Source organism: Hyperolius riggenbachi, chromosome 3, assembly GCF_040937935.1.
Source record: "Hyperolius riggenbachi isolate aHypRig1 chromosome 3, aHypRig1.pri, whole genome shotgun sequence".
Taxonomy (NCBI): domain Eukaryota; kingdom Metazoa; phylum Chordata; class Amphibia; order Anura; family Hyperoliidae; genus Hyperolius; species Hyperolius riggenbachi.
In genome coordinates this window covers 259,789,400-259,804,033 of record NC_090648.1, presented here as the reverse complement: position 1 = coordinate 259,804,033, position 14,634 = coordinate 259,789,400, and the positions used below count along the sequence as shown (strand labels likewise).

The following is a 14,634-nucleotide window of genomic DNA, read 5'->3' as shown; positions in this document are numbered from 1 at the left end:
TTATTTACAGCATATTATATGGAAAAAGCATTTTTTTTTTACTAGACCAGCATTGGAAGGGTTAAACACAGGTTTAAAGTTCGTGGAGAGATATGCAGAAGTTCAGATTGTTACATTCTATTTAGTTAAATGTATCTATTGAGAAATGTTACACACTCTTTGGCTGTCCTCCAGTTCCTCAGTCAGAGAGAGTGAGTCACATTCAACACTTAGATACATCTATGTAAACAAAATGTATCTATGTCAGCTTCGGATGCGTCTGCAGAAATCTCCAGGAACTTTAAAGCTCTGTGTAACCCTTCCAATGCTGGTCTAGTAAAAAAAAAAATGCTGGTTGCATATATACTGTAAATAATGTTTTAGAGCAAAGTTGAAATGCAGGGTTATATTCCGCTTTAAAGCACAGATAAATTCAGAATTGTACGTATGTTGCCCCAAGCAACATACTATCTCAAGCGAATTTTTAAATAAAAAACAGATACTCACCTAACGCGATAGAAGGCTCTGGGTCCTATAGAGCCTTTCCGTTCTCCTACCGGTCTCCTTATTCACCCGCAGGCTGCTCCGTTCGAATCTCCCACCGTGGAAAACTTCAGCAGTCTTCGTAAACATTACTGTTCTTGAAGACCGGCGCCTCTGTACTGCGCACACGCAAGTGTGCCAGAGAGGGATTCTGAAGACTGCCAAAGTCTCCCCAAATCGGAAGCGAGCAATCCACGACCAATTGTTTGTGGGCTGCTAACAGGGGAGCCTGCGGGGGAACGTGGAGACCGGCAGGAGAACAGGAAGGTTCAAGAACCCAAAGCCTTCCCTCTCCTTATGTAGCTGTTTAATTTTAAAATTCGCTTCAGACTCCCTTTATTGTTTCCATAGCCTCAAGCAGTGCCAGTCTTAGCACCTGAAATAGATTTGTTCTATGTCTCTGTTTACCCATAGCAAAAGTCAAGCTAGGCAATAATTATTGTTTGGGTTTGTTTTGCAACAGAAATTTTGCCATCAATCACGGGATCTAGAAGTGCTGGATATGTCTCACTGCCTGCAAGTCACCAATAACACTGTGAAAACAGTGGCATTTTGCTGTAAAATGCTAACATCTATCAACATAGCTGGATGCCCTAAGGTAAACATTATATAAGTGATGGGCACAATTACAAGCAACGAATGCATAATGTATTTTACATTAAGCAAAATAGACAACACTAAAAGCTTTATTTTTATTTTCTAGTAAGTGAGAATTACACATACCTGACTGTTGGATTAAGTGACTATCGAACATACAATCCTATAAGATACTGCACTATATATCCTCAATATACAGACTTCAGGATAAAGGTCTTTTGCACACTACTAGAGGTGGCCCGAACGGTTCGACCGCGAACCGATTCACACGAAATTCGGTGAACCGCGAACTATATGCGAGTTCGACCCGCCCCCTATACTACATCATTAGGGTCAACTTTGACCCTCTACAGCACAGTCAGCAGACACAGGGTAGTCAATCAGGCTACACATTCCCTCCTGGAGCCCCCCCCCCCTTATAAAAGGCAGGCAGCATCAGCCTTTTCACTCACTCGTGTGGCTGCAGTATTTAGAGAAGGGAGAGAACCTGCTGTAGACATAGGGAAAGCTTAGTTAGGCTCTTGTTAGCTTGCTCCTTGCTAATACTTATTGCTAAAATGCACCCCTCTACAGCTCTTTTGAGAGCTAATGTTGTTCTTGTGATCTATTTGTGTGTGTGTGTGTGTGTGTGTGTGTGTGTGTGTGTGTGTGTCTCACAGACACTTGTGTTGCATATACAGCCCTGTCAGTCAGTCGCAGCTGGCCCTTGGCCCCTTGGTAATTCCTACTATGCCACTGCCAGGCCCAGCACATTTAGGGACTACCTGTGTGTGTGACAGCTGCACATTTGTAATACCAATCACTACATACCTACCTGTTCAGTGCACCTACATACGTGAGTGCACGCAGTATTATATTATATACTAGTCATTGCACCTGTTCACGGTACCTGTGTTTGACAGCTGCCCATTTGTAATACTAGTCATTGCATAACTGTTCACAGTACCTGTGTGACCACACGCTGTTCTGTTTAATATACCAGTCCGTGCATACCTGTTAAGTGCACCTGTGTGACAGCTGCACATTGTATTGTAATACCAGTCACTGCATACCTTTCATTGCACCTGTGTGACTGCACATTGTATTAGTCAAGTCAGTGCATACCTTTCACTTCATCCTCTCCCCCCCCCCCCCCCCCCAATATGGACAAAACAACAGGCAGAGGCAGACCCATAGGCAGGCCACCCGGCAGGTCTGTTCGAGGTCGTGCTGACATGATTTTGTGTAGCCCTGGACCAAACTATAGTGCTCAGAAGAAGGCATGTCCCATCAACTCCCAAGATTGTCAGGACATGGTTGACTATTTAACACAGAACACTTCATCTTCCGCAGCCACCAGCACTACTACAAGCACCACAGCTGCTGCATTTGACCCTTCTCAGGAGTTATTTGGTGGGGAATTCACTGATTCACAGCCATTATTGTTACAACAAGATGAAGGCGCTAAGCAAGTTACACCACCTCATATGTCGGAGTTAGGCGACACTATGGACGTAAGGTGTGAGGAGGAGGCTGGTGAAGTACCTGCTGTTGGTGCAGTTTTGGAGGTGTCTGATGCAAGCGAAGCTGGGGAGGAGGATTATGAGGATGATACAGATGTAATGTGGGTTCCCAATAGAGGAAGTAAACGGGGGGACAGTTCAGAGGGGGAGTCAGAGAGGAGCAGGAGGAGACTAGTTCCTGAAAGAAGCAGGGGGAACTCAGACAGCTGGTGGCAGTGTCCAGTGCCATGTAACACCACCTATGGATAGCCAGTCAACATGCCCTTCAACATCAGCTGATGACACCACCATAGTGCCATCACCCCTGGGCTCAGCGGTGTCTGCCTCAGATCAGAGCAATGCCATCTGTTCTCTGCCGCCAAAAATTGAGCCATGGAAAGGCCAACACCCACGTAGGGACAACTGCCTTCCGAAGGCACATGAAGAAGAGGCACAAACTGCAATGGCAAGACCACCTGAGGAAAAGCAGCACACAAAAGCAAAGCCACCCCCTTTCTCCTCTTCCTCCTTCAGGTGCATCTTCTTCAGCCGCTTTCTCACAGCCGCCACCCTCCACTCCGCCTCTCACCTTGAGCAGTTCCTACTCCTCTGCCCACAGCAGCAGCCAGGTGTCTGTGAGGGAAATCTTTGAGCGGAAGAAGCCATTGTCTGCCAGTCATCCCCTTGCCTGGCATCTGACAGCTGGCTTGGCGGAACTGTTAGCTCGCCAGCTGTTTCCATACCAGCTGGTGGACTCTGAGGCCTTCTGAAAATTTGTGGCCATTGGGACACCGCAGTGGAAGATACCAGGCCGCAATTATATCTCTAAAAAGGCGATACCCAAACTGTACCGTGAAGTTGAAAGGCAAGTGGTGTCATCTCTGGCACACAGCGTTGGGTCAAGGGTCCATCTGACCACGGATGCCTGGTCTGCCAAGCACGGTCAGGGCAGGTACATTCCTTACACAGCCCATTGGGTCAACCTGGTGACCGCTGGCAAGCAGGGGAGTACGTGGCTGTGAAGCAGACCTTGTTGTGACACCTCCTCTCCTTCTCCTCCTGCTACATCCTCTTCGCTGTCGTCCTCCTCCTCGGCTGAGTGGCAGTGCTATTCTACTGGTGCTGCGATCTCCTCTCCAGCTACACAGCCCCAGGGCCTATGCTGCATGCTAGGTACAATGGCATCACGCCATCTTAGACATGTCTTGCCTCAAAGCGGAAAGTCACACTGGAGCAGCTCTCCTGGCTGCTCAACAAACAGGTGGATCAGTGGCTGACCCCGCACCAGCTGGAGATCGGCAACGTGGTATGTGACAATGGCAGCAATCTCATTTCAGCTTTGAATTTGGGAAAGTTGACACATACCCTGCATGGCACATGTTCTGAATCCGGCTGTTTGAGGTGACAAACCTGCTGAGTCGCAGTGAAGGCGCCATCAGCGACTTGATCCCATATGCTTTCTTCCTGGAGCGTGCCGTGCGTAGAGTGGTGGATCAAGCTGTGGAGAAGCGTGAACAGGAACAGTTACAGGAGGAAGAGTTGTGGGATCAGTTCTCAGAACCAGATGTATCCTCAACACCTGCGGTAGCACAGAGGAGGGAGGAGGAAGAGTTGTGTGGGGAAGAGGAGTCAGATGATGAGGAGGTGTTTTTTTTTTGGAGGAGCAGGAACAACCACAGCAGGCGTCACAGGGGGCTTGTGCTGCTCAACCTTCCCGTGGTATTGTTCGTGGCTGGGGGGAGGAGGAGAACTTACCTGACATCACTGTGGAAGAGCAAGAGGAGATGGATCGTACGTTTGCATCCAAATTTGTGCAGATGGAGTACATTTGAAATCGGCGCCGGTAGACTTGGGCGCAGAATACAGCAGTATATGGCTGATCCTGCTGCTGCACAAGTCCGGGCCGTTTTAATTACTATTCCCCCTCCAGGCCGCCATGGATAGTGGGGGAATGAAATAATTCGGATTCCAGCGATTGCTGGAGGCCGAATTATTGTTTTTTAAACAACTTCGGCTCCGTCTTCTGACGGAGCAGACGTTACTCACTGAGCGCCGCTATAGACGGATTCCCATTACAGTCTATGGCGGCGCTGGCTGCGCCCAAATCTAGCAGCGCTGAAAAGCACTGCTCCGTGCAGATGGCGTCTTTCATGCTGTCCAGCCTGTTGTGGTACCCCCGTATAAAAAAACCTCAAGGGGAATGAGCTGTACTGGGTGGACACGCTACTAGACCCTCGGTATCAGCACAAAGTGGCGGAGATGTTTCCAAATCACTATAAGGCAGAAAGGATGCAGCACTTGCAGAACAAGCTGGAAACTATGCTTTACAGTGCGTTTAAGGGTGATGTCACAGCACAACGGAATAAAGGTACCACTGCCAGTAATCCTTCTCCCATGTCCACGCAGGCAAGGACAGGACGCTGTAGCGATCTCATGGTGATGTCGGACATGCAGACATTCTTTAGTCCAATGCCTCGCCTTAGCCCTTCCAGATCCACCCTCCACAAACGCCTCGACCGGCAGGTAACCTGGCCTTAAGTGTGGATGTAGACACTGAGCAGCGATGGACTACTGGGTGCGCAGGCTTGACCTTGAGCTGTCAGAATTTGCCATCCAACTTTTGTCTTGCCCTGCCTCAAGTGTCCTGTCAGAAAGGACCTTCAGCACAGCTGGAGGCATTGTCACTGAGAAGAGCAGTTGCCTAGGTCACAAAAGTGTTCAGTACCTCACCATCAAAATGAATGAGGCATGGATCCCAGAGGGCTACTGCCCACTCAAAGACTAAGTCAGTCCCCACACACAGCATATCTGCCTGCACGCCGTGTGACTGCCTGCCCCAAGACTAAGTCGCTCCCCACGCAGCATCTCTACCTGCAGGCCGCTTGACTGTCTTCTCCACCACTAGGGATGGTCGGAAATGCCAATTTCCGATTCCGCGGTAAATCCGCATGCCGCCATTGCAAATTACCGATTCCGCTTTCCGCTACCAATTTCCGCATTTCAATGCGGAATTTCCGCCGGAAATCGCGGAAATTCTGCCCGGCTTTAACATCGATTTTCTGAAAAACTATAAGGTCTTTATGAATACTTTTTTTTGCATCTTGTTCAGAAGCTTCTGTTTAATAAACCCTGAACATTTGGTGTTTCTAGGGCTTACGTGGGCTTTGCTATTAACCGCTAAAGTCGGCGGATTTTTACTGTAATGTAAAATTTAGAAAGTAGGCAGATGCAGATCTTCTGCATTTTACCTTACAGTAAAAATCCGCCGACTTTAGTGATTAATAGCAAAGCCCCCTTAAATCCTAGAAACACCAAATTTTCAGGGTTTATTAAACTGAATCTTGGGAACAAGATGCAAAAAAAAAAGTTTTCAAAAAGGCCTTATAGTTTTTGAGAAAATTGATGTTAAGGTCGGGTGGAATTTCCGCGATTTCCGGCGGAAATTTCCGCGATTTCCGGCGGAAATCCGCCTACCGCACTTGCATTACCGATTTCCGCAATCCAATGTGGAAATGCAATTTCCGATCGGGATTTCGGAAATTGCATTTCCGCGGAATCCGAATGAGCATCCCTATCCACCACCACCAACAGGGTCCAGGATTCCAGGCGGATTCCTGAATTTTTAAGGCCGCTATAATAATTTTTTTGGTGCGTGTACATGCCTGCCTAATTTTTCTGGCTGCACTGCAGCTACAACAACAAAACAAAAAGGCATGTACATGTGTCAATTCCCCTTCGTGATCATTACCTTGCTGCGGTGAAGGGGCTTGCGTATCACAATGAAGCAATGACCGCCTGCTATACGAGAGCCTCGGGGGGAGGGGGGAAAATCACACCCAAGATAATAAGGTCGTTGCTTCATTGTGGACAGACCAAATTCGATCAGCTGGACAGTCACTGTTGTTCTGTCATTGAGCGACCTCAGCCCAGCGACCATATTCCCGTGAAAACCGCTATCGCCTGCACTCTGGCCATGGTGCGCACCAGTCCAGCACGGCCGTCACTACACAAACAGCTGTTTGCGGTGCGTTACACAGGGAGTTTGGTCTGTCAGTGTGAAGCAGTACTCTGATTACACTACCGGATTGTACACACATGCAAGATGTTTTAAAGTACCCTGGCCTCCAGTTTAGCATGCAATGGGATTTCTGCCCTTAAAACGCTGCTGTACGTCAAATCCAGATTTTTACTCCGGGACTTTTGGCGTCTATCCCACTTCGCCATGCAAAAACTCAGGTGTTAGACCCCTTGAAACATCTTTTCCATCACTTTTGTGGCCAGCATAAATGTTTGTAGTTTTCAAAGTTTGCCTCCCCATTGAAGTCTATTGCGGTTTGCGAAAGTTTGCGCGAACCGAACTTTGCGGAAGTTCGCGTTCGAGGTTCGTGAACCGAAAATTGGAGGTTCGAGCTATCTCTACACACTACATGCGATTCTCATTTTTTTTATACGATACGATTTTTGACTCCGATTAAAGAATGTAGCAGCATGCAGTATTTTTTTTTTTTTTTAATCTGAATCGGAATCAAATATTGGATCGTATAAAAGATTCAGAATCGCATGTAGTGTGCAAGAGGTTGTTTTGAACAGTAGGTGGATGGCATTGTCAAACTAGCTTTCAATTCATGCAAATAGCCAGCATACCATTTATTAATCGACAAACAGTTCTAACATTTCAAAGTTTTGGTTTCAGGAATCAGGCCCTGTCTCCACGGAGTGCAAATTCGCACTGCAAAAATTCACATTAGTACTGACGCCAATGCAATTTCAATGGAGTAGCTTCCATTAAATGCTTTTTTCCAATGCAAAAAAAAAAAAAAAGTAACAAGAATGGACTGTTTGCTGCATGCGCTCATGTAATGAAAGTCAATGGTCCCACATGTGAATTTTCATGTTTTCAATGCAAAAAAGCACATCAATTTTCCCATTTAACATACTCCTTCCTGTTTCATGTGTAGTCACTGTGATCTTTGTATTGATGAATTATGTTGAGTATGCCCTTTTGGCGATAAATATTAAAAAGTATTCAGAAGGCACTAGGCACGCAAACCAGGTGCTCCAACTCGCATGTTTAACCACTTGCCGACCGCCCACTACCTATGGGCGTCAAAGTGGCACCCCCAGGACCACCTAACGCCGATCGGCGGCGGCACCTGGGAGACTGAATAGCCGGGGATCGCACGCATCCGCCGGCATTAGGCTCCTCCCACCCACCAGCCAATTAGCAGCGCCGGCTGGTTGTTAACCCTTGATCTGCCTCTACAAAGTGTAATATACAGGATGCCTCCTACCCTGTTGGTCTCAGTGATCGAGGGACCACCAGGGTAGGAGGCAGCTGTGTATGTATGCACCCAAGAACACTGATCCTGCCCCCTGATCACCCACAGCACCCCTCAGACCCCCCCCTCCCAATCTGTATGCACCCAATCACCCCCCTAATCACCCATCAATCAGGCCCTGTCACTATCTTTCAACACTATATTGCCCCCTGGGTGCTCCTGATCATCCCCCACACCCTCAGATCCTCCCCAGACCCCCCCCCCCTGTGTACATCTATTCTCCCCTGTAATCACCCACTGATTACCTGTCAATCACCCCATCACCACCTGTCACTGCCACCCATCAGATCAGACCCTAAACTACCCCTTGCGGGCATCTGATCACCCGCCCACACCCTTAGATCACCTCCCAAGTGCATTATTTACATCTGTTCTCCCCTCTAATCACCCACTGATCACCCCGTCACTGCTACCCATCATATCAGACCATCATCTGCCCCTTGCGGGCACCCAATCAACCCCCCCACCATGATCACCTCGCCAGTACATTGCTTGCATCTATTCTGCCCTCTAATCACACCCTGATCTATCAATCACCCCGTCACCGCTACCCATAAGATCAGACCCTAATCTGCCCCTTGCGGGCACCCAAACACCCGCCCACACCCTCAGATCACCCTCAGGCCCCCCTGATCACCTCCCCAGTGCATTATTTACATCTGTTCTCCCCTCTAATCACCCACTGATCATCCCGTCACCACCTTTTACTGCTACCCATCAGATCAGACCCTAATCTGCCCCTTGCGGGCACCCAATTACCCGCCCACACCCTCATATCGCCCTCAGATCACCTCCCCAGTGCATTGCTTGCATCTAATCCCGCCTCTAATCACACCCTGAGACACCCATCAATCACCTCCTGTCACCCCCTAGCACACCTACCCATCAGATCAGGCCCTAATTTGCCCCATGTGGGCTCCTGATCACTCGGCCAAACCCACAGATCCCCCTCAGACCCCCTTCCGATCACCTCCCCAGTGCATTGATTGCATCTATTCTCCCCTCTAATCACCTCCTGAGACACCCATCAATCACCTCCTGTCATTCCCTAGCACTCCTATCCATAAGATCAGGCCCCAATCTGCCCCCTGTGGGCTTCTGATCACCCGGCCAAACCCTCACCAGCCCCACCGCAGTGAAGAATTTTTTTTTTGGTCACTGCTGGTCTCTTAGACTTAATTGTGGCTGAGACCAACCGTTATGCCACACAATACGCAACTGCCAATCCAAGAAGCTACCATGCCCAGCCTTTTCGGTGGAAACCACTACAAGTTTCCGAATGTAACATTTTTGGGGCCTTCTCCTTAAATTGGGTGTAGTCAAAAAGAATGTATTGCGGTCTTATTGGTCTACGCACCCAATACATCACATGCCCATTTTCTCTGCTGCCATGTCCAGGTCACGATTTGAGAACATCCTGCACTTCAGTGCCAATACAACCTGTCATCTAAGAGGCCACCCTGCTTATTTATTGTATTTATAAAGCGCCAACATATTACGCAGCGCTGCTTATGACCGGTTCCACAAAATTCGGCCCCTTATAGACCACATATCATCAAAATTTGCAGATGCTTATACCCCTAAACAGTCATTTTGAGGCATTTGGTTTCTAGATTACTCCTCACGGTTTTGGGCCCCTAAAATGCCAGGGCATTATAGGAACCCCACAAGTGACCCCATTTTAGAAAGAAGACACCCCAAGGTATTCCGTTAGGTGTATGGTGAGTTCATAGAAGATTTTATTTTTTGTCACAAGTTAGCGGAAATTGATTTTTTTTTTTCACAAAGTGTCATTTTCCACTAACTTGTGGCAAAAAATAAAATCTTTTATGAACTCACCATACAACTAACGGAATACCTTGGGGTGTCTTCTTTCTAAACTGGGGTCACTTGTGGGGTTCCTATACTGCCCTGGAATTTTAGGGGCCCTAAACCGTGAGGAGTAGTCTAGAAACCAAATGCCTCAAAATGACCTGTGAAATCCTAAAGGTACTCCTAGCACGTCGGGCCCCTTAGCGCACCTAGGCTGCAAAAAAAGTGTCACACGTGGTATCGCCGTACTCAGGAGAAGTAGTATAATGTGTTTTGGGGTGCATTTTTACACATACCCATGCTGGGTGGGAGAAAGATCTCTGTGAACGGACAATTGTGTGTTTTAAAAAAAAATAATTGTCATTTACAGAGATATTTCTCCTGAGTACGGCGATACCGCACGTGTGACACTCTTTTGCAGCCTAGGTGCGCTAAGGGGCCCAAAGTCCTATGAGCAACTTTAGGCTTTACAGGGGTGCTTACAATTTAGCACCCTCAAAATGCCAGGACAGTAAACACCCCAAAGTATTCAGAGAGGGGCATGGTGAGTCCGTGGCAGATTTCATTTTTTTTTTGTCACTAGTTAGCAGAAATGGAAACTTTTTATTTTTTGTCATACAGTGTCATTTTCCACTAACTTGTGACAAAAAAATAAAATCTTCTATGAACTCACCATGCCTCTTAGTGAATACTTTGGGATGTCTTCTTTCCAAAATGGGGTCATTTGGGGGCATTTATACTATCCTGGAATTCTAGCACCTCATGAAACATGACAGATGCTCAGAAAAGTCAGAGATGCTCAAAATGGGAAAATTCACTTTTTGCACCATAGTTTGTAAACGCTATAACTTTTACCCAAACCAATAAATATACACTTATTGGATTTGTTTTTATCAAAGACATGTAGCACAATAAATTTGGACAGAAATGTATATAGAAATTTTACTTTATTTGAAAAATGTCAGCACAGAAAGTTTAAAAAAATCATTTTTTTTTGACAAAATTAATATCTTTTTTGATGAATATAATAAAAACTAAAAATCACAGCAGCAATCAAATAGCAACAAAAGAAAGCTGTATTAGTGACAAGAAAAGGAGGAAATTTTCATTTAGATAGTAGGTTGTATGACCGAGCAATAAACCGTTAAAGCTGCAGTGGTCTGAATGGAAAAAAAGTGCCTGGTCCTTAAGGGGTTTTAAAGCAGTAGGATCAGCCATACTATGCCAGGGGAAAAAAACACATATATAAGTAAATAAATACTTGATCTACTTACATAACACATGTATTATACTGTCCACGTTTTGATTTCAGTGAATTCTATATAGTAAATTACGAGAATTCTGTTCCTGGTGGGGGCCATGTCTTTTGCCCACAGTTAAAGGAAAACTTAAGTCAACTTTAAAAAATGAGATTTACTCACCTGGGGCTTCCCTCAGCCCCCAGCAGCCGATCGGTGCCCTCGCAGCCCCGCTCTGACGCTCCAGGACCCGCCGGCGAACACTTCCGGTTTGGCCGTCACCGGCCGACAGGCATGGGAACGCGAGTGATTCTTCACATTCCCAGCCTGTATATCGCCCCCTATGCTGCTATTGCGAGCAGCTGGTCGTGATGTAATTTCTGCCCTTTACTTTTTTTCTTGTCTCCTCCAATCGCTGAGTCGCCTCAGCCTTGCTTGTAAACACAAGTGAGTAGGGGATTAGGTTTCATATAAGCAGCAGACAGGGAAATAAAGGGAAGAGGAGGAATAGATTATAGATAAAAAGAACCCCCAGCATGCAATTCTTTGGCACGACTACTAAAGGGCCAGTGCTCCTTAAGTATGTGATAACTCCAAATCATAACAGCAGAAAAAGTTTTGAAAGTTCTGAATGCAGGATTAGCATCTTTATCACTTAATACACTCAGACCAGTTGCTGTTGAAATTTGATTTTTATGGTGACGATACCGCTTTAAGACTGCAGTCCTTAAGTGGTTAAACACAGGGCTTAAAGAGGAACTCCAGTGAAATTGTAATTAAAAAATTGCTTCATTTTTACAATACTGTATAAATGATTTAGTCAGTGTTTGCATATTGTAAAATCTTTCCTCTCCCTGATTTACATTCTGACATTTATCATATGGTGACATTTTTACTGCTGGCAGGTGATGACACTGGATGTAGCTGTTGCTTGCTTTTTTGACAGTTGGAAAAAGCTGTAAACAGCTACTTCCCACAATGCAACGAGGTTCACAGACAGGAATCTGCCAGGACCATGGTCCTCACAGTTTCCTGTGGGGGGGGGGGGGGGGGTCACCACAATATCAGCCATACAGTGATAAATTTGTGAAAAGGAATACATTTCTCATGTAAAACTGGGTATCAGCTACTGATTGGGATGAAGTTCAATTCTTGGTCACAGTTTCTCTTTAAAGATCACTGCTAAAAACATTCAAGCACATTCATGCAAAAAATAGACATAATGACAATTACTTTTCTTATACAGATAACAGACAGTAGCATCCAGTATCTCTCTGGTGGTTGTCGTTACCTTCATGTTGTGGATATCTCTGGATGTGTCAATCTCAGTGACAAGGCCCTGAAATACTTACAAAAAGGTTGCAGACAACTCAGTGTGCTTAAAATGCTGTATTGCAAGAGCATCACAAAGTAAGTTGGGGTTTCTTCTACATACTTCAAAAGTAAATAAATAACGGGTTCTGGCGCTGATCTTGAATTCTACCGGGCTGCAGCAGTATTCAAAGGGTTCACTCTCATCCCCACCAAAATGCAAGTAAATAGAAAAAATAGATACCTGCGCCCTTACTTCTTTGAAATAAAGAATTTTAATAAAACCAATAAAATAAAGAACTTTAATAGAACACTAAAATAGCCCATAAAACGTACTGCATGTGACACTTCATACACACACTCATACAGACCTCAACTGCCACTCAGTATCCAACACTCCTCAAAGGTCTCCTCTGATGGCAATACACCTGTATGTCAATAGTGCACTATTGAGTCATTCCCATATTTCCAATATCAAAACGGAATTCCGTATGAGCAGTAAAGCAGCAAAACTTCAACTTTTCCAAATGCGTTTGTATAGCGTTTTAGGCACCTGAGCAGCGTTTCCCATGCGTTCCAAACGCCTCTAAAGATAAAACAGTGAGTTGACCTAATCTTCCGTAGGGCAGCACAACTCAATCAGCACAACTTGATCAGCAGTAACAGGTTTCCAAGCACAATAAAGTTCACAGTGAACTTTATTGTGCTTGGAAACCTGTTACTGCTGATCAAGTTGTGCCTAAAACGCTATACAAACGCATTTGGAAAAGTTGAAGTTTTGCTGCTTTACTGCTCATACGGAATTCCGTTTTGATATTGGAAATATGGGAATGACTCAATAGTGCACTATTGACATACAGGTGTATTGCCATCAGAGGAGACCTTTGAGGAGTGTTGGATACTGAGTGGCAGTTGAGGTCTGTATGAGTGTGTGTATGAAGTGTCACATGCAGTACGTTTTATGGGCTATTTTAGTGTTCTATTAAAGTTCTTTATTTTATTGGTTTTATTAAAATTCTTTATTTCAAAGAAGTAAGGGCGCAGGTATCTATTTTTTCTATTTTCTTCTACATACACTAACAGGATTTAGCCAAAAGGAAAACGGACAAGAAAGTAATGGCAGCTTTAGCTTAATCATCCTGGAAGCAACAGAGCATTGTACCGTGTTAGCCATCAGTAAAAGCAAGAAGGTTTGAATCAGGAGGATACCATTTATTGAATAGCTTTTGGCTAGTCAGCATACAGGATTTGAGTCTGATGAAGGCAAACTAGATATTGGAGCATACATGCAACATCAATAGGGGATCCCTATCTAGTCAGCATGCAGGATTCAAGTCTGATGAAGGCGGAATAGCCAAAAGCTTTCTCTTATTTTTTTAAATCAGTCAATAAACAGCATCATCCTGATTCAGAACATATTGTTTAATCATCCTGGGACAGAGAGGTATTTAATTTTTTTATCTACAGTATTTTGAACATTTTTCTTTAAGTGTCTGGGTGGTCTTGCAATAATTTTCAGCTGGTGCACTGTATAGTGACAGCAATTTGGGGGAGCCACACTCTTGATGAGCTCAGCAACCCCACTCTGCTACAATATAAAAGCAGCACTCTCCCAATGCATCTGAATGGGCTTGCTAAGGCAGCTACAGAAATTGACTTGTGCTCACCTGCAGGAGAAACTCTCCTGCTCTTAATCCCAACTCCCCTGCTCTTCCTCCCAACTCCCTTCTCTATAGGTCAGGCAGACTGTACAGTGGAGGAAATAATTATTTGACCCCTCACTGATTTTGTAAGTTTGTCCAATGACAAAGAAATGAAAAGTCTCAGAACAGTATCATTTCAATGGTAGGTTTATTCTAACAGTGGCAGATAGCACATCAAAAGGAAAATCGAAAAAATAACCTTAAATAAAAGATAGCAACTGATTTGCATTTCATTGAGTGAAATAAGTTTTTGAACCCTCTAACAATAAAAGACTTAATACTTAGTGGAAAAACCCTTGTTTGCAAGCACAGAGGTCAAACGTTTCTTGTAACTGATGACCAAGTTTGCACACATTTTAGGAGGAATGTTGGTCCATTCCTCTTTGCAGATCATCTCTAAATCCCTAAGGTTTCGAGGCTGTCTCTGTGCAACTCTGAGCTTGAGCTCCCTCCATAGGTTTTCTATTGGATTAAGTTCCGGAGACTGACTAGGCCACTCCATGACCTTAATGTGCTTCTTCTTGAGCCACTCCTTTGTTGCCTTTGCTGTATGTTTTGGGTCATTGTCGTGCTGGAACACCCATCCACGACCCATTTTCAGTTTATTGGCAGAGGGAAGGAGGTTGTCGTT

General features: G+C 45.3%; 1 protein-coding gene across 3 annotated transcripts in view; it reads left to right on the top strand.

Annotated features, from left to right (window-relative positions):
• FBXL13 (F-box and leucine rich repeat protein 13) overlaps positions 1-14,634 on the top strand; it is a 227,738-nt gene that overhangs the window by 208,832 nt on the left and 4,272 nt on the right. For all 3 annotated transcript variants that reach the window (XM_068276222.1, XM_068276221.1, XM_068276220.1), the window contains 2 exons: positions 986-1,120; positions 12,236-12,399. In XM_068276222.1, coding sequence (XP_068132323.1) covers positions 986-1,120; positions 12,236-12,399 — 299 coding nt within the window. The remainder of the gene's footprint in view (positions 1-985; positions 1,121-12,235; positions 12,400-14,634) is intronic.